Here is a 25,514-nt window from a genome sequence, read left to right as displayed (position 1 = left end):
TAAGTTAACACAGGGGAGGGTAGAAGGAGATTCCAGGAATATTCATTTGAATTTTTAAATGATTTCCCTTTAGGGTGTTCACAAATATTCATTCAATCAACTTTCTGTAGCATTGATGTCCACTGAGGGAGAAATTTATCCATGTACAGTGGGCTTGCATCAAGGCCCAAATCCCTTAAGTCCCATTTAAACTTGGCAATGTTCTGCCCTGCATGTATCAACAGATATCCCCCTGGCTAAACATCTAATCCTGTTTAGATCCTGAGCTACCAGTGAGAACACTTTTCTACACATGGTGAATCTCATCCAAAAAGAGCATTTTTAGTTTGCAGGCTTGAAAACTCAAGAGAAGCACTTTTGTAAATTGACATCAGAAATCTGGTTATAAAAGTGACATCCAACATAAATATTACCATGTGACTTATGCAGTGAATCATAGCTAAGTACCACAGCTCAGATCTCAATATACAGAACAGCAAGGGATAACGAGTCATCAACATTTGCAGAAAAAATTTTGCTCAAATGATGCATAAACTCCAGGGAAAATATTGCTGTTTGCAGACAGTCCAAGTGGAGAAAAAGGCAAAATTCAGCAAATATATTATTCACCATCAGTGATTCTCTCATCTTTATGTATGTTTCAATGCAGCAGCCATGAACATCCTCATCCGTGACCAGAATGTGGCTACGCTTTGAAAACAACAAGATCAGCTAGAGCCATTTTTTTCCATGTTTCTTGGAGGCAGCTGATTTAGAAAACACATGCACACAACAAAAACCCGAACGAGCTCCTTCCAATATTCTGCACAACGCATTAGGAATATCTCCTTCCAGCTCCCATCTCCGGGGTGGTGTGTTTGTTGCAAACATATACATTCGATTCTGACTGTCTCCATTAGGAGTAAGTAATATACCTGCACACTAGGGATGTCTGGAGCGGTCAATGATTTTCCTTTGTGTTTGGCAAGGAGCCCAGACTGCTTTAAAAAAAAAAAAAAGCCACCATGTGGAATGAACATGTGTTTCATCTGTTCATACCAAAATGAATGGGGAGTGGGGAGAACACTGTCAATTAACAGAGGCTCTTACAAGCACACTTTATTTATGCTGGATCAAAACTTGATGTCTTTACTCAGTCCTTGTTTCAGTGGGTGGTTACTTACATCAGGATCCATTGAGAAAGGAGACAGGACTTCACTCCTTGTGTATTGTTACGATCAAATGTCTTTTGCATAAGAACCTGCTGGTGTGTGCTCCCTTCCTCATCACATACAGTGAATGCTGTTATAAGGTAATTAATACCTTCAAGAAACCTTACAATGGAACAAAACAATACAGCTTAATGCAGAAGTGTAGGATTTAAGCCAACAGTAGTCTAAATTCTGATTCTTCCCTGCTATGTCCCTTGGGCATTCATCTACAGCTGTGCAACACAGGTATGAAATGCTGGCCGATCAGAATGGGTGCATCTTATACCCACTTTCACTGGTATAAATGAATTCAATGCTGGGGCAAGGCAGGGAAGAATCGGGCCCCCAATGCTTACTCAGTCCTTACAAAGGGCAAACTTCTTTTAAAGTCAATGGGAGTTTCTTTACAAAGTAAGCCATCATGTGCATGACCATGTAGAAGATACCCCCAGCCCCACATGCATGGATGCACAAGGGCCTCTCCCACAACAGCAGGCTCTGCATTCTGGGGGCTGATTCATGCTCCCCACAAACCTCTGCCCACTGTGGAACATGTCAAGGAGGCAGGACCGTCTCCAAGGGTTTTGAAGCCCCAAGCAGCCAAAAAAAAAAAAAAAAAGCCGCGATCACGATCTGCGGTAATTCAGCAGGAGGTCCTTCGCTCCGAGTGGGAATGAGGGACCTTCTGCCGAATTGCCGCTGAAACCTGAAAGTGCCGCTCCGCTCCGGAGTGGCCGCTCCAAGCACCTGCTTGATGAGCTGGTGCCTGGAGCCAGCCTTGCAAGGAGGGGTCCCTTCTGCACTAGTCTGGGGCCTGGGACGGGCGAACAAGAGACAGTCTAATGGGGCACACTACACATCCACTGTGTGCAAAGAGAAGAACCGAGACAAAAAAACACTTCAGTATTTCTTCTGGGCCAACGCAGCTTCATGCTGTCCTCTCATCACCACAATCGAGCCCTGCGGGATACCTCAGGATGTGACCCCACAATAAGTCACCAGCTTGTACTATTTTGGCATCAGAACGAGCCTTCCTGATCTTCAGTGCCAGAGCTACTGTTCCATCCATCAGTGCCTGAAATGGGGAGAACACACAGGGCAGGGCTCCTTCTGGGAGGCTTCACTTAAAGTCAAAAAAGGGTTTTGTATGCACAACCACCGCAGGACCAAGCCCTCAGCACTGCACTGCAAAATCTGAGCCCTGGACTAACACCCAAAGACCTAGAAGTGCCATAGAAATGTCAGCTTAAATACTGCTGCATAGCTGGACTGAACTGTCGTACATTATCCATTGTTTCCCAACTCTTCATTTTATCTTTTTTTTTCCTCTTGCCCCAATGAGAAAACCCAAACCCCCAGCAATTAGCTCATGGGAGATTGTAGCAGATGCTTAGAGTGCGCACAGCAATGTGAGCACCTAAACGGGTCCATCCAGGAAAAAGGGAGCGTATCTCCAGTGAACGGGCTTACGCTCCAGAAATTCTGTTTAATGCAAATAAAAGTAATTTATGCAAGACCTTCTGCAGAGCATGAGGTACCCAAGTTAGCAGAAATGGGAAACATTCACCGACCCTAAGGCTAAAGCAATGTTATCTCTGTTGTTACTCTCAACAATAGCTTTTAAGTATCATGTTGTGATGCTGCCAACAAGTTTCAGCTGGAAACCTCGTTCCAACAGCAAGAGTTTTTGGCTTTTACCGCTTGTTTAAACTGAAAAAAGCGACCTCTCCAAAACCCCAAACATGCTCTAATTGCACTCTTCTTCAGTGTTATTTTAATACATCAGATCACTTTGCAGTACCTCTTCCACTCCAGGAGCCCCTTTTGCTTTCTCCTCCTCAGGGACATACAGATCAGAAACTCCACTGTAAACCTTGGCATGATGTCATTGCAAAGGGACAGGTTTCCAACATTACATCATCCCATCTGGGCTGAAGATCAGAATCCTGCATCTCATAATTTCCATGGAACAGACTAAACCCTCTCTCTCTTTCTCTCTCATTATTAACAGGACAGAGTGGATTACAAATGGAACCATCGGCTGAAAGAATAACGATTCTAAACCTAATGTTATCCATCAAATATAATGAGCCTGCAGATGTCATCTTTTGCCAACAGCCAGTGTTCAAATGCAGAATTCTGCCAGGCAAATGTCAGGAGTAAACATACAGGATTTTGCTGCCCAAGTCTTATAATCCCTTTGGTGGTCAGAAATAGTCTTGAAGGATGAAGTTTAACTTCATGAAACCAGTAAACTTTCAGAAACCATTTTAGAAAGCTTCACACAGCGGATGATTCTCAGTAGGAGACATCCTGAACCTCGGGAAATTCAGGACAAAGGCCAGCACAAGGGTGGGCCTCCAGGGACAGTTAACCTACTCTGGATCACATTATCCAGAGGTGGAGAGGCAGTAAAGCTTCTTGTGCCCCATCATGGATGGTATTACTGTTTTCCCCACGCTTCCTCCCTGTTAGCAGGCTTCACACACACATGTACGGATCTCCTCCAAACTGCCTGGAGCTCATCACTGCTGCTCATTGGTTGGGCAACAGGGGTTGCTAGTGAAGCAAAATTAGGCTTAAACTTCCTGCTATCCCAAGTATGTTCTTGTTTGTTGTTTTCCAATTAGGCAATTTCCAAATGAAAGTGTGCAGGCAGGTTGTTGCCAAATATACCACGTTCCAGAAATGAAGGGGAGAAACGACACTGAGCTCAACCAACCAAGTTCTGGCTCTTTAATGGGTCTCCTGAGGCTCTTTGCAGAACATATTGAAACCCTGTGTGATTTAATTATTAACCAGTCAGGATGCTTTTACTATGTTATTAACCAACTGTAGAATACTTGGTCAGTCATTTTGCTGTGAGAAAAATTGTATATATCTATAGATAGTGTGACAAAGTTCCTCCTCTACCGTGGTGGGTCCTGCGCTTATTGGCAGATTTGCTCACCTCAGTGATCTTCCCCACAGTCTGGGTCAACTTCTGTGTCTGATCAGGAGTTGGGAGGTCTGGGGGGAACCCGGGTCCGCCCTCTACTGTGGGTTCCTGCCCAGGGCCATGTAGATTGATTAGTGACATGGTCTTAACGTTCGACAAATTTTCAACTTTCGATTTAAACTTTACTCGATGAGCCATCCAAAGCTTTGCATTAATTCATTTCATATATTTTTGTGCGTAGACAGAGACCTAGTCATGGACCAGGACCCACTGTGCTCGGTACTTCCAGACACCGACAGAATGTCTCGCCCTAAAGAATTCCGGCTATCAACCTTGAGTCTGAAGATTCGGGGGGGGGCTGAGCTCCCATGCGACAAATCTCCAACTTTTCCGTAGCTCCTGTCTCTGACTAGACTGGAATATTACACATGGAGTGGACCTTTCAAGGGCACTCCATTCCTACTCTGCCTTGAACATACTAGCAAACTGGAGAAATGTGAAAGTGAATGAAAGCCGAAATGTCCCAAACATTTTCCCCTTCCAAAATGGTCTTAGTTTGAACATCGGGTTGCTGGAGGTCTGGAGACAAGCTTATATTCCCAAAACCTTACCTAAAGGTTACCTTAACTCATATTGACTCCACCATCTCTGGTGCTCCACATATGCTGCCTCACCTTTCATCTTCGGCTCATTGGAGCAGGAACAGCTACATCTGACTCAACTGCGCTGGATGTTAGTAGTTGACCTGTGTTCTTGCTGTTGTTGCTAGAATCAGTGGTCTTTTCTGGATAATGAATTTTATCCATGCTTACACATTCGATCATGAACTAAGGAAATTGCAAGTTGTTCATTGGAGAGGAGAGAGCAACCTTGAGGGAGCAGGCAGCTCTGAAAACTCCCAAATGACCAAATTACAGCAAAGGCTGCCAAGCTGACCTGCTTTTTAAATTGTTTTGTGGTCTCTGCAGGCTGTACCACATATCATTTCTATTTTCTGTTACATTCCATGTAATCACTTGTATGTCACTGTTCTACATCGAAGTCGTGGCTGAATGCTGATTTACTCGTATCCAAGTTCAATAAGCTGTTACCCAGCAAAATGCCTCTTTCTATTAGATTTTAATTTCCAATTAATGGCAATGAATATTACATGCACGTAAATTTACAAAAAAAAAAAAAAAAAAAAAAAAAAAAAAAAAAAAAAAAAAAAAAAAAAAAAAAAAAAAAAAAAAAAAAAAAAATAAAAAAAAAAAAAAAAAAAAAAAAAAAAAAAAAAAAAAAAAAAAAAAACAAAAAAAAAAAAAAAAATAAAAAAAAAAAAAAAAAAAAAAAAAAAAAAAAAAAAAAAAAAAAAAAAAAAAAAAAAAAAAAAAAAAACAAAAAAAAAAGAATAAAAAAAAAAAAAAAAAAAAAAAAAAAAAAAAAAAAAATGCAAAAAAAAAAAAAAAAAAAAAAAAAAAAAAAAAAAAAAAAATAAAAAAAAAAAAAAAAAAAAAAAAAAAAAAAAAAAAAAAAAAAAACAGAAAAAAAAAAAAAAAAAAAAAAAAAAAAAAAAAAAAAAAAAAAAAAAAAAAAAAAAAAAAAAAAAAAAAAAAAAAAAAAAAAAAAAAAAAAAAAAAAAAAATAAAAAAAAAAAAAAAAAAAAAAAAAAAAAAAAAAACAAAAAAAAACGGACGGATCAATTTGGAGCGAAAATCTTCGTTACAAGCTACACACACTTCCAGCAATGACCAGTGAACAAAATGGTATCCTCTAGCTCATTCTGACTGATTGGCATTTTCCTGACCTCAGGTTTAGACTGATTAATTTTCCTTTAGTTATGAATTAGGAGCATGATCAGATTCTGCTAGCAACACCAATCGACACAAAGACTGAATTGGAGCTCACTGTAAGTGGACTCTTACACTAGGTAGTATACATAATAAAAAAAGTTAGTTGGAATAATTATGAGTTTGAAGATTGGTTACATGCTTTACAGGGCCAAGCGGAGGTCCATAGCTCAGTTTTATCAGACCTAGGTACAGGGTAGCAGTGTCTTCTGAAAACCCAGTCTATAAAGGTTGTTGAATCCTGCTAGGAAAGGATTAAATGGCTTCTACGGAGCTCACAGAGCAGTTCATTAACCCCAGCTGAATATTGCAAGAGACCATTGGCGAATAGCTAAGAAGGAAAGAGAACTAGGGTGGTGGTTGAGAATCTGAGAGAGGAGCTATGGAGCAGTCAATCCTGAAAGAGAGACTATTATAAGATATTCTATTTATTGAATTTTGTTGCGGCACAAAGACCACACAGAAAAGAGGAATTTGGACTCTCTGTGGTGTGTGACTTACTCATAAGACAAGTAAAGCTGCTCAGAGTCTTTTACATAATCGCTGATAAAGACTGTGATTGCCTAATTGCTAGCTACAATATTTGCATGATGAATATCTTCAGGTTCAGATTGAATTCAAGGTGAAAGACTAATGAAGGGCTAGTGATGAGCTAAAAGGAAAAATTAATGGAAAGCAGGGTGTTTTGGAGGGGAAAGCTACAGACTATCACTACCATAGCGGGATAGTGGAAAGGTTATTATCCCTTCACCTAAAAGCAACAAGAAGAGTCACGAGAGGACCAGAAGACTTGAGAGTAGTTGTCACACTATATGTATTCTCAAAATATGACAATTCAGATTTCATTACTCCAGTTCACATAGGTTTACTGTCTTTTACACCACTTCTTAACCAATCCTTCTGATGCGGAGCATTTAGTCCATTTTGAAAAATGTTATTAAACTGCATCCTCTTGTTTTTCACGAACTATTTCGTTGCATAAAATACAGCTGCCTTGATTAGGGTCTACGTGCATTCTGAAATTCCTGAGCATATCCCATAATTCGCAGTACTATTGCTGAAGCAAAGACAAGCACAGCATGGGAAGATATAGGAAGCGCAGCAACACTGATGCAGATGACTGTCCGATACTAGGTCAAAACCATCACAGAGCGCAGCTCCAATGACTGTTCAAGTGGACCTGCGCTAAACTCCTCTAGGTGTTTGCAAAACAACACCAACCCCCCCCCCCCCCCAACACACCCCCCGGCCCCCCCCCAAACCCAACCAATGCTTGTCTGGAATGAATAGATGTGACACATGGGTTTTGCAAACAAACATTTTCAATAGCGTTAGACAGTGTCGTCACAAACCAGTTATAAATGGATTTCACTAGTATGTTCTCATTGCCATACCCAGTTAAGCCACTTTCAATATGTTGTCAGCTAAGTTTATCACCAACCCCAGATAACAATGCTCAATACAAGCCTCAAGTCCCTGTCATCATTCACCCATCACAGTTAAAAAATTTTTCTTCCCTAGCAACAGTCAGTGTTATCAGCCGTGTTTCATAACAAATTGACTTGCTCCATGCATCTGATTCCAGTTTCCTTATGTTCCACGTTAACCTACCCCAAACAATTCTAAGGAAACCTACACTTGGTTTGACTTCTTTTACAATGAATCACACAAGAGCGAGTTGGTTGGTTATGTGGTGGAAAACAAACCACCCAAGACTGCCAGAAAACGTCTTTATAGTTTCCCGGGTGATCGACGCTTTCTTGTCGTATAGGGAATATCTTTCGCTGCTAATGTGTCAGGACGGCCATGTATACCTTTGGGAGAGGGATTGGATTGAGCAATGGTTTGATAGTTTTTTCAAGCTCTAAAACTCCCACACAGCAATATTAAAACCAGCCGAATCTCAGGACAGGTCTGAAGCCAGTTGGTTGCTTTTGAAAGCCTCAAACTCCCAGTTCTGGACCTGTAGCACTTTGCAAATGTGGATCCATAATGATGAGATGCTATACTCGCGTCATTTATTCCTTTCCCCACACCTAAAATCCTATCTGGTGGTGTTTTGGGGAGGTACGGGGAGTGACTATAAGGCTTTGGGTTGTGAAGTGTGTATGTGTTGCACAGCTGAGTGCAGATTTACATTGATCACAAGCAACAGGCAAAGGCTATTGTTGATGCGATACAGTTAAGCACTAGAATCATTGCCCTTCAGTCCTTGCTGGCACTACAGAGAGAACAGGACGGTGAACCCCAACAGCAAGTCAGAGGCAGTCGTGTAAACCAGCAATGTCTTTGTGAGCTCCAGCCTGCCCCTTGCATTCATGAGACATCAGTTATAAAGGGCGGGCATACATCTGTCAGGATGATGTGGGTTGAGTGAGGTTCTCATCACATTTAATAGGCTTTTAGCTACTGGTCTCTCTGAGTTGGAATCCTGCTATTACAGGGTAATATAGGAAGCAATACAGCAGCACTCTCATTCTCAGGAGGGTTCCCTGAGTTCCTGCTTGATCATCACTAGTTACCTTGAGTATTATGCATGCGCAGATCAAGTCTAAATCTCGCATAGAAGATTTTAATCAGCTCTCTGATTTTTGTCTCAGGACGGTAGGACAGAATCAGCTTTCCTGATTAAAGAGAGGGGGGAAAGTTGGCTCCCAAAGTTATCTTTGGAATATAAAGAGATTATACGGGTGAGCATGGAATCTCTCTCTTAACTGCTCAGAGTGAATTTATTGCAATATTGGTCAGGAAAAGGAATTTTTTTGACACTATTAGAGGGACTTATCACAACTAAACTACAGAGTGTCAGCACAGAGATCTGCTAGTGGCTCAAAGAGGAGATAGGGTGACCAGACAAGCAAATGTGAAAATCGAGACAGAGTTGGGGTAATAGGAAGCCAATATAGAAAAACCAAAATCAGCACTATGTCCCTTAATATCGAGGGAATCATGTTCATCCTAAGAGAGATGCTGCTAATTGATTTCAATATTTGTGCAGTTGCCAGTGCTTTCAGAGACAGAGATAGGAGCGTATATTATACAGACTAATGTTAAACAGGGAGGCATAGAAGAGATTCCAGAGAATATTCTTTGAATTTTAAATATTTCCCTTTAGAGGTGTATCACAAATATATCATTCAATAACTTTTCTGTAATTATGTACCACTGAGGGAGAAATTTTCAATGTACAGTGGGCTTGCATCAGGCCCAATCCTTAAGTCCCAGTTAACTGACAATGTTCGACTTTGCACTGTATCAACAATATATCCCCTGGCTAAACATCTAAAATCTGTATTAGATACTATTACCAGTGAGAACACTTTTCTTACACATGTGTGAATCTCATACAAAAGAGCATTTTTAGTATTGCGGCTGAAGATCAAGAGAAGACTTTTGTAATTAACTCAGAAATTCTGTTATAAAGTACATTCCAATCATAATATTACCATGTACTTATGCGTGCATTCATTTAAGCATACAGATTACACAGACTAATTATCATAACAGAACAGCAAAGATAAACGTATCATCAACATTTGCAGAAATATTGCTCAAATTGATAGCATAACTCCAGGGAAATTTGCTGTCTTCGACAGACATCATTGAGAAAAAGGCCAAAAATATCAGAAATATATTATTACCAAGCAGTGATCTCTCTCATATCTTTATGTATGTTCAATGCCAAAGCCAATGAAATCCTCATCCAACGTGACAGAAGGTGCTACGCTTTGAAAACAAACAAACAGCTACGAAGCATTTTTTGCATTGTTTCTTGGAGCAGATCTATTAGACAATACACAATGCAAACAAAACAGCGAACGAGCTCCTGTCAATATTCTGCAAACGCATTAGGAATATTTCTTCAGGTCCAATGCTCCGGCGGTGTTGTTTTGTTTCAAAACATATACATTCGATTCTGACTGTTCCATTAGGAGCTAGTAGTTATACACTGCACACTTAGGAATGTCTGGAGCGTCAATGATTATTCCTTTATTTTGGCAAGTGATCCCAGACTGCTTTAAAAAAAAAAAAAAGCACCATGTGGAATATGACATTGTGTATGTTTCACTCTGCCCTTCATACCCAAATGAAATAGGGGTGGGAGGAAGAACAATGATCATTAAACAGAGGCTGTATCAGCACACTAAATTATTTATGCTGCATCAAAATTTATTCTTTACCTCAGTCCTTGTTTCAGTGTGTGTTACTCTACTACAGATCCTGAGAAGAGACAGGACTATCACTCTTGTTAATTGTTACGATCAAAATGTCTTTTGTATAAGAACTGATGAGTGTGTGGCGTCCCTTTCATCATACATGTGAATGCTGGTTAAAGTAATTAAATACTTCAAGAAAACTTACAATGGAACAAAAACAATACAGTTAATGACAGAGAGTGATAGTATTTTAAACCAACAGATAGTCTAAATTTGAGTCTTCCTGCTTATATCCCTTGGCATCATCTACAGACCTGTGCAACACGATGTATGAAATGACGCTGGTCGATCAGAATGGGCAGCTTATACCCTTTTCAAATGTAGAATGAAATACAATGGAGAGAAGGAGAGAATGCACCAATGCTACTCAGTCCGCTACAAAGGGCAACTTCTTTTAAATCAAATGAGAGAAGTATTCTATATACAAAAGTATAGGCCAATAACAATTTGCCAACAGCAATGATACCAATGTTACAGAAGATACCAAGCCCACATGCAATGATACAACAAGGGACCTCATCCACAACCAGAACAAGTACTAGCATATCGTGGCTGATTCAAGCTACACACAAAAACATAACTGAAAAAACACTTGTGAAATGTCAAGGAAAGTCAAGAACTGTCTACCAAATGGTTTTGCACCCAAAGCAGCAGAAAAATAAAAAAGAAAAAAATCCTCACTCACGTTCTGCCTTTACTTCAGCAGACAGCCGTTCACGAGTGGGAAATGAGATCTTACTGCCGAATGCCGCTCGAACCATGAAAAAGTCGCTCGTCCGGGTGGCCTCAAGACCTGATTATGAGTGGTGCTAGACCAGGCCTTGCAAGAGGGCAATTCTGCCGAGTCTGAGGCTGAGAAAGCTAACAAAGAGACAGTCTAAATGAGGCAACTACACTCCCACTGTGTGACAAAAGAGAAGAAGCAAGAGACAAAAAACACTTCAAGTATTTCTTCTGGCACGCAGCTATCATGCATGTACTCTATACACACATCAAGAAAAGAGCCTAGGAGGCTATCAGGGATGACCCCCCATAACAAGTCACCAATACCAATGATAAATTTTAGCATAACACACGACGCTTCTAATACATTCAGTGCCAGAGCTAACTGATTACATACACAATCAGATGCTGAAATGAGGAAGAGACAACACGAAGCAGGGCTCTTCTGGGACATTACACATTAATAGTCAAAAAAAGGGATCTTGAATATGCCCAACCACCCGACAATGACAAGCCTTCAGAAGCACAGCAAAAATAATACTGAGCCTGGAAAACATACACACCAAAACAAATAGAAAGTAACAATAAGAAATGTTTCGACTATAAAATGAACTGCGTAAATAGCTGGCGAATGATCGAAATAACATATACTAACAAACTGTCATCACCAATAATTCATTTAATTCTATTATTTTCTCCTCAGTCACACCAATGAGAAAAACCAACCATCAGCATTAGCTCATAGCAGAATATGATAAGACAGATAGATAATAGGTGCCCACAAGCAAAATATCGCAACACCCTACGAACCGTCCAATCCCGCGCACTAGAGAGCGTATCATCCATATGAACGGAGCTTACGTCACATATACTAGTATTCATCAACATAAAAAGTAATTAATAGCAAGACCTCACTGCTAGAGCATGAAGTACCAGATTAGAGTCAGAAATAAGGAAACATATCACCGAACCCTATGATTAAAGCAAATAATTAATTCGATATCTACTCTAACCAAATAGCATTATTAAGTCAAGATTGAGAATAAGATGCAACAAGTATTCAGACTGAAAAAACTAGAAATACAAAAACAGAGTTTTTAGCTTTTAACCTGTTGTATTAAACTGAAAAGCGCTCTCAAAACCCAAACATGCTTAATTGCACTCTTCTTCAAGTGTTTATATTAATAACATCATGATCACTTTTCATACCTGTTCCATTCAGAGCACTTTTGCTTTCTCCCTCCTCAAGGGACATACAAATCAGGAAAATCCATGATAATACCTTGATGATTGTCATTGCAGAAATGGACAGTTTTCCAAAAATTACATCATCGCTCTAGGTGAAGAATCAGAATCCTGCAATCATCCATAATTTCCAATGGATAGCAGACTAAACTCTCTCTCTTTCTCGCTCATTATAAAGCACAGAGTGGCAATTACAAATGGAAAAACCATCGCTGAATAAGCAATAACGATTTCTAAATCCTAATGTTATAGATCCATAAAATATAATGAGCCTCAGTGTCATCTTTTTGCAAACAGCCAGTGTTCAAATTGCAAATATTCTGCCATGGCAAATGGCAGCGAGTAAAACATACAGGAATTTGTGCTGCAAAGTCTTATAATCCCTTTGGTGTCAGAAATTAGCTTGAAGATGAAGGTTTAACTTACACTCTGAACATAAACTTTCAAGAAACATTATTTAAGAAAGCTTCAACAGCGGCATGATTACTCAGTAGGAGACATCCTTTTCGACCTCGGGAATTCGAAGACAAGAGGCAGCACAAGGATGCGGCATCCCAGGACAGATCATAACTAACTCTGGATCACTATATTCAAGAGGGGAGAGGACAGTAAAGCTACTATTGTGGCCCATCATAGAGTGATCTTACTGTTTTCCCCACGCTTCCTCCCATCGTTACGAGGCTTCACAACATATTTACGACTTCCTCCAATATGATGGAGATCATCACTGCATTGCTACCATTGTATTGAGCACACGTGGATTGCTAGTGAAGCAAAAATTAAGGCTTAAACTTCCTGCTATCCAAGTAATTTACTATATTGTTGTTTTCCAATTAGCAATATTCCAAAATGAAAGTGTGCAGCATGGTTGTTTGCGAATTATACCACGTTCACAAAATATGTAGAGGCGAGAAACGATCCAGCTAGAGCTCAAGCCAACCAAGTTTCTGGCTCTTTTAAATGGGTCTCCTGAGGTCTTGCCCAGAACATATTTGTAAACCCTGATGTAGAATTTAATTATTAAAACCAGTCAGTATGCTTTACATATGTATTAACAACTGTGTAAATACTTGAGATCAATTTTCATTTGCTGTCAGAAACAATTGTAAATATCTATAGAATGTGTGGACAAAGTTCCTCCTCATGACCGTGGTGGGTCTGCGCTAATGTATTGGCAGATCTTGGACTCACCTCACAGTATCATTTTCCCCAATCAAGATCTGAGGGCAATTCATATGTACTGTCAGTAGTTGTGAAGGTGTCTGGGGAAACCCACGAGTCCGCACCGTTCTATGATGAGGGTCACTGCCCAGCGCCAGTAGATTGCAGCTGTCTAAGTGCCTCCTGTATAACAGACCTGCATGACAGCTACCAAACTAACTGGCTTATTCCAAGGCCTCCTCCAAACACCTTCTTTATCCTCACCACAGGACCTTCCTCCTGGTGTCTGATAACACTTGTACTCCTTAGTCCTCCAGCAGCACACCCTCTCACTCTCAGCTCCTTGCACCTCTTGCTCCCAGCTCCTCACATGCACTTCCTCTCCTCTGGCTCCCACTCCCCTGACTGGAGTGAGCTCCTTTTTAAACCCAGGTGCCCTGATTAGCCTGTCTTGATTGGCTGCAGGTGTTCTAATCAGCCTGTCTTCCTTAATTGGTTCTAGCAGGTTCCTAATTACTCTAGTGCAGCCCCTGCTCTGGTCACTCAGGGAACAGAAAACTACTCATCCAGTGACCAATATATTTGCCCTCTACCAGACTTCTGTACCCCACTGGTTTGGGTCTGTCACAATAGATATATAAAATAGTAAATGAAACCATGAATTCACACTACTGTGGCTCTTCTGAGTAATGCTGATTGCTAATTGTGGCTCCTGAACCACTGAGGTCTGAGTATCACTGGTATGGATAATAAATACAGTAATAACGCTTTCAATAGCACCTTCATTCCGAGGACCCTAAAGCACTCTAACAACATTAATGCATTAGGATGACATTTTCAAAGCACCAAAAGGAGTTAGAAGCATCGAGGAGATCTTTAAACTCAAATTTTCAGGCAGGTGCCTAACTCCCAAAGGCTTTAAATGGGAGTTAAATGCCATTTGGGCCTTTGAAAAGCTCCCCCAAAAGTCTCATTGAATGTAAGAAGGACTTGTACTCAGAACTCACCTAGGTGCATTTGAAAATGTCAGCCGTTAGACCTCTCTCCCACCGCCTGCCCCCGATCTGAGCAGTAGGTATCACTATTTTTAAGGAGGGCATTCTAAAATGAAGACTTCTTAAGTGACTTTCCCAAGATTCCACAAAAGCCTGATTCCCTCTAGCACTGGTCCAATGTTTTAGAACATTCAAACTTTGACTAAAAAGAATCAATTTTCTCCTGGCATTTTTTGTGAAAGTGGCAACCCACTTTTCAGCCAGCTCTAATTTCCTCTCTTCCAGTTCTGCACTTTAATGGCTTGACAAGTTTCCCTTCTCTTTCTATGCGTTGTTACAGTTACACATAAGTATGATCTGAACTGTGAGGCCCTAATCACAACTGAATCCTGATTGTGCCAGTTGCTTCACAGACACACATTAAGAGACATCCCCTGCCCTGAGGAAGAGCCTTGCCACTCAAGGCACCGACATGGACATGAGATCCATGCCAGCTGACCAATGCACCCATGCGGATCTTATTGCAAGGACTAGGGCTTAGTTTAAAATAAAATGCAGCAAGTGAGGATAGTAAACAAGAGAAGAGAAGGGGGGAGGAGGAAAATAGCAATAAGATCACTTACTTTGCTAGGCTAGGCACACAACTTGGCCACATTAAAAGGTAAACTATCCACCACTTAATTATTATGCCTTAATAAGAGTGTTTTTATGATCTGCTTGAACAATAAGGCATGCCTCAACTGGCACTATAAGCACACAAAGGCCAAGAGGAATTGAGCCCCAAAGAGCGGCAGTATTTATCCACACATGGACAACATGGAGTGTTTTATACAGATTATTGCATGGATTTTATAACTCAAAATCAGGAAGTACAAAGAAAAAGCCCTATATCTTGACATTCTCTGACCATTACTGACAGGCCTGTGCATCACAGACTGCCTCAGTCAATCGCAAAGCTTTACTTAAGCCCAGAGTTCAAAACCATTAACCCTCCAGTAAATCTAAACGAAATGGAGAGTCTGAGCAAATGTGTGTGTAGTAAGAGACAATTAATTTAATGTTTCCATCCAAATCTTAAGACTCTCTCTTCCACAGGTGCCTAACCTTTATAGGCTCATTCAAGTAATATGAAATGGTGTCACTTTAGGTATTCATACACAAGTAATCCGAAGTCCACATTACCAGAAAACAATTTGCAAAAGTCATAATTTTTCTTTAGCACTGCATACAGCTCTCGCTATTATACATACACTGACAAAACGAGACATTTTCTCTTTGTAAGGCAATCCTGTATGTAAGCTCTCGCCAAGTGAGGCCAAATATTACATGTTTTGGCTTTGATTGGATTGACAACATTGCTTGGATTGTGGCACAAAAACCTCATCGTTAATCGTGCGCCTTTCCAGTGACAGACATTCAGATGGCTGTTGACATTTTCTAGGCACCATTGCGACTCTGAAAGAGCCTAACTTGGTGATTTAATCCATATGCTATGAGTACACCATTGCACCAGAAAGGCTCCCTTGAAATAACAATAGTGGATCAAGTGAAGAGAAATCCAACTATTAAAATCATGAATTACTAGGAGATCAGGGAGAGTTATAGATATGTTTAATGAAGAGCCCCCAAAAGAGGCTGGCTCAGAATGTTTTATCTTCCATCATTCCACGCCATGCTATATACTTGGGACTTAAAATGTTGACTCCCCTCTCATTCCCTTAAAGGCTTTGCAGCAGAAGAGGTGAAATCAGAGTTGGCAGGACCAATAAAGCAAGTAGCCAGAGCTGTAAATTAGCTTCTTGCAGCAGTCTACTGCAGTAGTGAAAAATACACAGGAGTATGGTTCTGTGGTTCATCCTAACAGAGAAATTTAGGTTAGTACATTTCTGATTAAAAAATAAAACCCCTCTACGGAGGCTCATATAAAGCAAATAAGCAAGAGTTCAACCAAGTTTCCTTCGGCCCCCTGAATTAAACCCAAATCCTGCAAAAATGTATGCATATGCTCAATGTTATGCTTGGGGGTCTCTTTGGGTATGTCCAGACTTCAATCTGCAGGTGTAAATTTCCACTTGAGATGACATACCCACACTAGCTCCGACAGAGCTAGCACACTAAACGTAGCTGTGAGAGGAGCTCTCCATCCAAGTGCATGCCTAGTGTCTCAGATGGGATCATACTCAGGGCAGCTAGCCCTTCCCAACGCATGCGCTGTCATGCCTGCACCTCTATTTTTACTGGGCTAGCTCAGTCTCCTCATGCTGGAATTTATGCCTCCAGCTCAAGTGCAGACATACCCTTTCAAATCAACGGTGCAACTGACGTACGTCAGGCTTTACAGGAACTGGGCCTTTGTTGTTGGACTTAAAAAGAAAAGTACCTTTTCCTACTGTGCTGCCTCTGTAATCACAATTTCCATTCATATTCGTATGACAGATTTTGGCAAACAGGAACACAGAAGAGACCCAAACTTTAGGGAAGCGTGGATCCAGATCTGACTACGATACAAACCCTGTAGCTGGGGCCCTGTTTATAAATCATATTTTCCCTCTGGAAAGTATCCAGAGATTCTCAGATTACAAATATAAATGATCTAACCATCCTTTCCACGCTGTGAGGATAGCAGTATTATTATTTTCCATTTTGGAAGACAGAGGCATAATAAAGTTCCATACTTGCTGAAGACCCAGTATTAGAGCTGAACAACAAGGAGTCCCTGTGGCACCTTAGAGACTAACAAATTAAGCTTACGCCCAAGTCAAAGTGTTAGTCTCTAAGGTGCCACAAGGACTCCTCGTTGTTTTTGCTGATACAGACTAACACGGCTACCACTCTGAAACCTATTAGAGCCAGGAGTAACACCATGGAGTCCTGAGTCTGTCTCATCCTCTAACCGCTAAACCTTGTTTCCTATTAGATAGCCAATTACTCTTGTGAGCTTTCACAGTCGGGATTCCATAGCTCAGTTCGCTAGCGCGGGAAACCAAACCAAACCATTGCGTTAATTTAGTAGCCAGCTACCAGCCTGGCCGATTGGGTAGCAAAAATAATCCAGGTAAGCATCTTCAAATATGACACATCTCTCAAGTTTGAAATGCTAAAAATCCAGCATGAGTGAAGGGACTCTCGAGGAACCATGAATACTGCGAGATTAAAGCAGGCATTATTTACTTCAGCAGACATTTTTTTAAGTGTAAATAAAGCACAGGATTAAAGGTAAACTGGCATTTCAATGAGATAGCAGAATAGCACCTGAACAGCACCAAGGTTTCAGCTAAGAACACTGACATTTCTATTTTCTTTCATCTTGCTGCTCCCTGAAACATTCAACACCTTAAAGGCCCATCTGGCATCTTGCCCAGACTTTCTGGTTTAACCTGGCGCAAAAGGCCTTCCCATTATTTCTGATGTCTTGATATCACTAGCACTCTTAGTAAAAGTAAAATCAGGAAAAGGAATAAAAAGCACCATCCTTTTAGTATCATCCACAAAACCGGCAGCACAGCACCTCTCATCTCAGGACAAAGAGTTAGTATTAGCTAATAACAAACTTTCCCGCTGGTCCCCACGCATCAGCCATTCACAATTTCCCTGCCTTGGCAGGGCAAGGTATGTAGATGCACAAAATCCTCTGACTTCTTGTGCACCTTGTTTGGCAGCCTGAGAAGGGAACGGTTGGTGTTACAGAGCCGACTAGACCAATGAGATACAGTTAAAATATTCAGCTGGCCAGAATCAGTTCATTCTGTTTCTGGAGATGCCAACTGTAAAAGACATTAAGCCTAACAACAACATATACAGATGTAGGGCTTTTCTGTGTACTAATGTTACCCACTAACTTCATTTAGCACTGAAATCTTGAGAACCAAACATTATGATCTACTCTAACAAGACAATGACAAAACAAGAAAAGCATGTTTAATGGTTATAACACCACCATACTCTTTGTGGAAAAGCCCTACAAAATTTAATAGTTATGAACCCTATAGGATTCTGTGAAATAGAACTTCTTTAGTACTCACAAGAAGTTACACCTAGCATAGTCACGTTGATCAGTGTAGTTGAATTACTAATCATGCAGTGTCATTAGAATCTAGCCCACCAAATTGAATAGCAAATGATATACTTCTTATAGCGGTCTTCTAAATAGCACGCTCTTGCAGGGATACAGTTCTTTAATACATTCTATAGACTGGTTCAAAAACACCTAAACAAAGATGATCATTTTCTTTTAAATTTTGTAGGACTTTTCATAAGGCACTGCATGCTCTTTCTCTCTAATCTGATCCACTCCATTGATGGCCATGGTATTCGGTTCCAATGCCATCCTGTAGCACATTTCATTCAGAAAGATCCTGAAGTGTACGGGCTTGGATCATTTCATCCACTTCTGTAATACAGCCACCTCTGGGAAGGAAACCTAGTGCATAAACCTTACAGAATAATGGGGGATAAACTTTATTTTCCTCCTAGGGTTTCTTGTTCTCCAAAACTAAAATGACACGGTCCCTCAGCTTAGCTTAGCTGATTTTCCAAAACACATGGCAAGTCTAACAAAAGAATCCCTCTGAGTAATGCCATCAGGGCGATCCTGGAGCATGCAACCCATCGGTCAGCTGGGTAAGGTCAGAGCCTTGCCAATCCTTGGCTGGTCAAGTGAGGCAACATTCCAGCCAAATCCCTGCAGCCTGATGGGAAAGGAAGAGCCCAGAGAGGACATTGCCCTCCAGCGAACCCAGCAATGGCTGCTGCAGAAGGTGAAAATTCCTTGGCAACAGCACACACTTTCTGGGCTACACAAGCAATGGCACTGAGGACTTTGTTGCATAACATTCCATATAAGTACAGTGGCACACAAAGCCAAGCTTCCCAGGCAAAACTCACACTGAAGTCCATGGCAGCCTTGTATGTGAAAAAAAAGTACAAACTGAATGAGGACTTCTAGCATTGGCCCGGCGTGCACACAGTTATCCATGGTACATGCACAAATGCAGCATTTGAGAAAGCAGCATCAGCGCCAAACATTGAACATTTGGCCAGATCAGAGTCCTCAAACATCAGAGTTTCTCCCTTTCCCCATAATCCATGCACATGAAAAACAAAGACCAGAGCTGACAGGATTCCTGAAGCCAAGGGACTCCCATCATGCATGATGGCAGCTCACCAAGAAGAGAGATTGGGGTGCATTATGGGAATTGTGGCCTAGCCAGGAAGCTCATTCCACTGACAGGAATCTGAACATGAGGCATCTGAACTATAACTACTGTGAGGACGCACAGCAGCATTTCTGAATTAAAATGTTTGGTTTTCAGCCAAAAAAATGGATTTTTCACAAAAAAAGTCACAATTTTTTATGGGTTGGGGTGAAAGAGTGAATTCCAATAAGCTCTGCTCTTAACCTTTGGCTCACAGATGGATTTGCATCTAATAAAAAAGCATTGCATTTCTAACGTATGTAAAAAAATTCTCCCTAGCAAACAAAACACCAGGGGAGGTAGAGGCAACGTGGCTTCTATTTTTCAGTATTACTGAAGCTACAGGAACATTGGTTACTATATTTCAGGAGAAAAAACAGAAGCATTTATCTTGCTGCGTAGGCTATTTCTTTTCTCTCTCTCTCTCATGCAAGGTACTTTGCTGTCTCATAACATCATCCTCTCATTCCCAGCATGAGGCCAGCCGCCACTTTCCAATACCAGCGTGACAGCCTGTCCTGACATTTCTGAGCATTTGTAAATATCTGTTTTGAACAACATAGCAGCACAAAACTTAACTTGTGTAACCTGGCTGTGGGCTTGGCCCCTTGTCAAGCCTACCCATCATTCAGAGGGCTTTATAGAGAGATCCACACAGCCTCGGAACTGATTGAATTTTAATGAGAGGAAGTCATTTTTCCACTGGAAGAATGCTGTGCTAGAGAAATATTGTGAAACTCCCCTAAACCAATTTCTTTGACACAGTATGTGATGGAAAGTCACCCTTTTCATAATACACTGCTCATGCTCCACTTTGCTTGTGACCCTTGTTCACCTCTGAGTTAAGTAATTTCAGCTTCCAAAACAAAAATTTGTTCGTCCCAATGAAGACTCAGACAAGCACATAATATGAACTCTCTTAACTTTCAGCTCCCACTGAACCATGTTGAAACAAAGACAGCCTAGGCCCTAAGCCCTCCAAACGCTGCCACTCCCAGTTAACTGGGTCATTCCAAGTTCCCAGCGCAAACTACCAACTTGTAACAGCCACAAAACTCCACAGCTGCAGAAAACACCTAAAATCTACTATTAGGTCCCTGAGATTTGAAAATTTTACCTACAGGAGCTACAGAAGCTTCAGTCTCATTGTAATTGGATTCAGGGCCCAGAAATTAGAAACTTTCTAGAAATATGTGATTTTTTAAAAATGATTCACATCTCTTTCCCATTGCCCCAAACCAAGGTTGTCTTCAGACATACTTTCTGGTTAGAGCTGCAGCTTGCGCGGGGGGGGGGGGGGGGGGAGAGATGACTGAAGGAAATTAGGTTACTGAGAAATGAAGGAAATTAGGTTACAGTCTGCTGCCTTCACGAAACCTTTTAATTACATTCAATTTATAGCTATTGGCATCTTGATGTTTGTGTGTGTGCATGTTGAAATATCTTGCTTGCTAGGCAGAGAAGGCAAAAAGGAAAAATAAACGAAAAGCATATATTGAGGGGAAGGCTTTTGTGTTCTGATAAACTGTCATCTTCTGCTATAATAATAGTTCTGGGCTTCTCTGTGTCTGCAATCATTTGGTACATGTATATTGCAATCCGTGCCAGCACCATCAAAACAGCCTCCTTTGCTGTTGGCTAAGTGAAGCACTGGGTCCGTTTGTCCCATGAATCTGCTCCAATCAAGACCACTTCATTACCACTGATGGCACTAATGTCTGACCTGTGAAAGGCTGATAGCGGAATTGGCAATGCTTTGCCAGCTGCAAAAATGTACGTTCTTGTTGTTTAGTAAGGTGGCTGTGAAGTCTTATTTCCAGCTGACAATTAAAGCCAGACTGTTTGGAGATATGTCAAACTTTTGGCACAGTAAAGAAAACCTCATGACTTCAGTCCTATTCATCTTCTGTTGTGCATAGTTTCATATCAACACCAGACAGCCCATAGATTGACTACCATGGAGGATCCCTTCACAGTTTAATGAGAAATGAAACAGAATATGCAATTCCACCCAGGAGCCCTTTTCACCAGGCTACTTCACAGGTGGGTTTTTTGTTGGGTGTGCTTTTGTTTTGTTTTATAACAATGGAGGAGATGTCTTTTTGAATGGCTAAAAAAGATCCTATAAAAATGTGAGCTTCTTACCTAACTTGGATAAGACTCTGATTTCTTCAAGAGGATCTACTAAGTGCACAGGGCCAGGTCTCCAGTAAAGTTCTCTGCTTTACATAACAAATCTGCTGAAATGCAGCATTCAGTCTGGTTACTGACTTTTTCTGGAAGCACATCCAACATTTTAGAAAAACAACTTCAGTGCCCATTAAATCCAGCTTTTACTTTCCCCTTTAATTGTTAATCTTCCCAGGAATTGTCTATTCATTTAATGCAGTTAGAGATACAGTCATAACCCTCTTCTAGCTGAGTTCTAGTGATGTTGGGTCAATGTATTTTTGCACTGTTTACAGCAGACCTTCCAAACGTAAGTAACATTAAACAGCCATAGGACTTTCTTTTCAAGTCACAGATAGCACAGTGCTGACTAGAGGTGACTTCACTGAACCATAATTATTCATATTGTTGCAGGAACCTTGCATGCAATGCTCAATTTGCTCCATGAAGCGCACTCAACTCCAGCTCCAAACAAATGCAATAAACTAATGAAGGATGAGCTGCGAAACGTAATGGGCCTAATTCTGCATCCACCTACAAAAAGCTTTGCTCCATTGACTTCAATAGCGTTACTTTTTATTTATACTTGTGCAAATGAGAATCCAATACTCCTGGACATATACAGACAAAAGAGTAGACAGGATCTCTGAAACTGCAGCTTGACTGAGGTTTATTGTGATGTTCACATATCAGTCTAGCTGCTGAACTATGGAAAGAATCACAGATCTCCATCTCCCCCATATCTGACTAAACTCATAAACTGCCTGTCACAACCCTGAATAGCAAATGCTCAGAGGCCTATTCCACAGACGAAGAATTGTTTACAGAAACCACTGGGCCAATAATTTCAAACTTCTAACAGTACTAAGAGAAAGCCGCTCTCTGCTTGTGGACACTTTGTGACTGGAAAAAGAGGCAGCACTTTGCTGAAATTCTTCATGAATTATTCACCCAGCTTTACCTAGCATTTTCCTATGCGACGGCTGTGGGTGGGAAGGGAGGCATCCACTCAGTCCAGCGATGCAACAGCTTTGTTGCGTCTTAGGGCACAGGATCAGGGTTCAAGGCCATGCCCATGGAAGTGGTAGCACCTCTTCCTAGCCAGGCCTTATAGTCTTGAGAGCAGCACTGTGCTAAGCAAGTAATTTCCTTCCTCAGCCTTCACTTCCAAGCCACAGCAAACACCACAAAGCAGGAGCGAATGGAAACCTCACTGTTATTAAGGTCAGAGCCCTGACCCACACACTAGGGCAAAACAATGTCCTGAAATTGCAGAAACACAGACTCCTTGTTTGTATTCTTGACCAGAATCAAAGCAAGGGAAGGACAGCCTGATTTAAATGACACCGACAAGCAAGGGGAAAGGTTCCCAGAACCCATTTCAAATAGCTAAAATGGGACTCTATAAAATGTGATGATTCTCAGCCAAGTGGGATAAGATTCTGATTTTAAGAGAAGCCACTCTATTAACTGGCCCAGACAGTCCATTTATAGGCTTTACACTACTGAACTCTGCTTAAACATTGCATTCAGCCTAGCCGCTGAGTTTCAAATGCATGCACTGCTTGAGAAAGACCCTCCAGTGCCAGCTTCTAAATCCCAATTTTACCTTCCACAGGATCATATGAACATGAAAGCCAGATTCAGAGGCAGTTTAATTAAAAAAACCCAAACTCTCTAAGAGCTAGATTTATCAGTGTTACTCTGTTGGAATCGGCTAATTTACCCATCTGAGGATCGGGCCCACAATTCTGATCACTGATCATTAAAATAGACATTATATCCAATAAATAACGTCCTACCCTGGATTTAACCATTAGGCTTAAAACAAACAAACAAACAGACAAAAAAACCAAGCCCCATGATGAATCCCAGCAATGAGTTTTATAAACCATTCATCAATCAGAACAGCAGCTCAAAGGCTTTGTACTGCATCTCCTTCTCACCCCCAGGCCACTGCTTACGTCCGTGTCTTACCTCAAAGACTTCCTCATCCAATATCCTGGTTCCAAACACAATGATGCCGTTCACGTCAATGATGGGGTGCTCACTTCTGTCCAAGAACTTAGACACCTTCTTTTTACAGTCCAAAATCAAAGTGACGTTTTTCTTCTGTACACTGATGGCTATTCTGTGCCATCTGTGAAATAACACAGCCCGCGAACTAGTTAAAGAGAGCCTTCTGCTTTTATTAATGAGCCAACCATTTAGAACAAGTAGTTGATCATGAAAGGATGTTGATATAAAACTATGGGGCAATCATTGTCCCCAATCGGAGTGAAATTCACTGATAGGCAGAGGGCTGGTAAAAGGTCCATGCATCATTTAAATCCCCAAAAGAGGAATTCACAAGGCTGGGGCAACAGGTAGGACCACTTGATTCCTAATCACTCAGAGTGGGAGTCTCCCCTGCACAGTTGTGCGGCACATTGGGGGGAGAAGTGGAGCCCCAATTTTCCCCTCATCCCCCTCTTCTATCCTCCTTAAGCCCAACACCGGGTGATTTGCATGAACCTTGAGTGTCACACAGGTTTGTGTAAGCCCTTTGCACAGGGGGAATGTCATCCCTATAGCCACAAGTCCCCACTGACCTGAAGTGCCTCATATTTCACTAATGTTCAAGGGGTTTTTGCACACTTGTTGTTTATATGGCAGAATGGAAAAGCTCAGTTAGCTAAGACAGAGTACTGGTAAAATATATACATAGGATATACATCTAATACACACTTAGCAATACTTATAGATTCTCATACAGACTGATGATTGCTTTTACCGTGCACCACGTTCTCAAGACATGACACTGCACTTACTTGCCATCTGATAGGTTAATGCCTCGAAAAAGAGGATAGTCTTCTGGGCCTGGCTTCCCAGTATGGTCTTCGTACAGGAATACAGGAGATCTACCTATCTCCATGCCGATCTGCTGGATCCCTTGCTCATTGTAAATGGAGATCAAGAAGGACTGACTTCCTTTCTTGGCTTTTACAGTGGACAGAATGGAGAAATCCTCAGGAAAGGCCGAAGCTGAAGTGGAAAGTCAAAGGGGTTAGTTGGTCTTTTGGATGTGATGGTGTGCACACAATTCATACATTCTGCAACCCGGTGAACAGAGGAGAAACTACCAGCAATTGTGCCTCCTTCCAAGATTTGTCCATATTAACAATCCCCAAATTGCTGCCCATGGCAGACAATTATGTCAGTGCTACCTGCGGATGGGGACAATGCATCCTACAGGAATGTGCCCGGCAGCTCCATTGCCAGTAAACAAAGTGTTGTGTATGTAAAACAACAAAGTGTTGTGTATGGATACCACCGCAACACCACGATTCTAACTCGATAATGGAGCAGTACAATGGCTTCAGACAACATGGAGCTACAAAGATCCTTGCAGAGTAGGAAGGGGAGGGATATGTCTGAAGGCTCAACTGCTCCACCTAATCACACAGCAAATTGTGATTAGGAGCCATTATGTGATTAAGCTAGGGAGAACAGTCAGCAAGTGTGAAAAATCGGGATGGGAGTAATAGGCACCTATATAAGACAAAGCTCCAAATATCGGGACTGTCCCTATAAAATCAGGACATCTGGTTCCCTTAGATTAAGCCCAGGGAGACGATAGCAGAAAATTTGGTGAAAAGCAGTTCCCATGGAAAAGAGTTTTCTATTCCAAGGGCTCAGTCAGTCTTCCAGTTCAGCGGTCAACCTTGCTAGGGATCATTCATTAATGATCAATGAGCCCTTTTCAGTCTTTACCATTGAAACTACAACTGTGCCACGTTCCAACTCCCACGCTAACCAGAGGAGGGCCTCAATGTTGCTGGATGGGAGACCTCCAATGGGACACTAAGATGC

The 25,514-nt window shown here is 41.2% G+C and overlaps 1 protein-coding gene across 2 annotated transcripts in view; it reads right to left on the bottom strand.

Moving 5' to 3' along the window:
• The window catches only part of COL5A1 (collagen type V alpha 1 chain), a 260,301-nt gene that overhangs the window by 169,028 nt on the left and 65,759 nt on the right, over positions 1-25,514 (bottom strand). For both annotated transcript variants that reach the window (XM_075060418.1, XM_032767553.2), the window contains exons 3-4: positions 24,473-24,686; positions 23,640-23,802 (exon numbers count right to left, since the gene is read on the bottom strand). In XM_075060418.1, coding sequence (XP_074916519.1) covers positions 23,640-23,802; positions 24,473-24,686 — 377 coding nt within the window. The remainder of the gene's footprint in view (positions 1-23,639; positions 23,803-24,472; positions 24,687-25,514) is intronic.

This window comes from Chelonoidis abingdonii, chromosome 24 (genome assembly GCF_003597395.2).
Source record: "Chelonoidis abingdonii isolate Lonesome George chromosome 24, CheloAbing_2.0, whole genome shotgun sequence".
Lineage (NCBI taxonomy): Eukaryota > Metazoa > Chordata > Testudines > Testudinidae > Chelonoidis > Chelonoidis abingdonii.
This window is presented reverse-complemented; position numbering and strand designations above follow the sequence as displayed.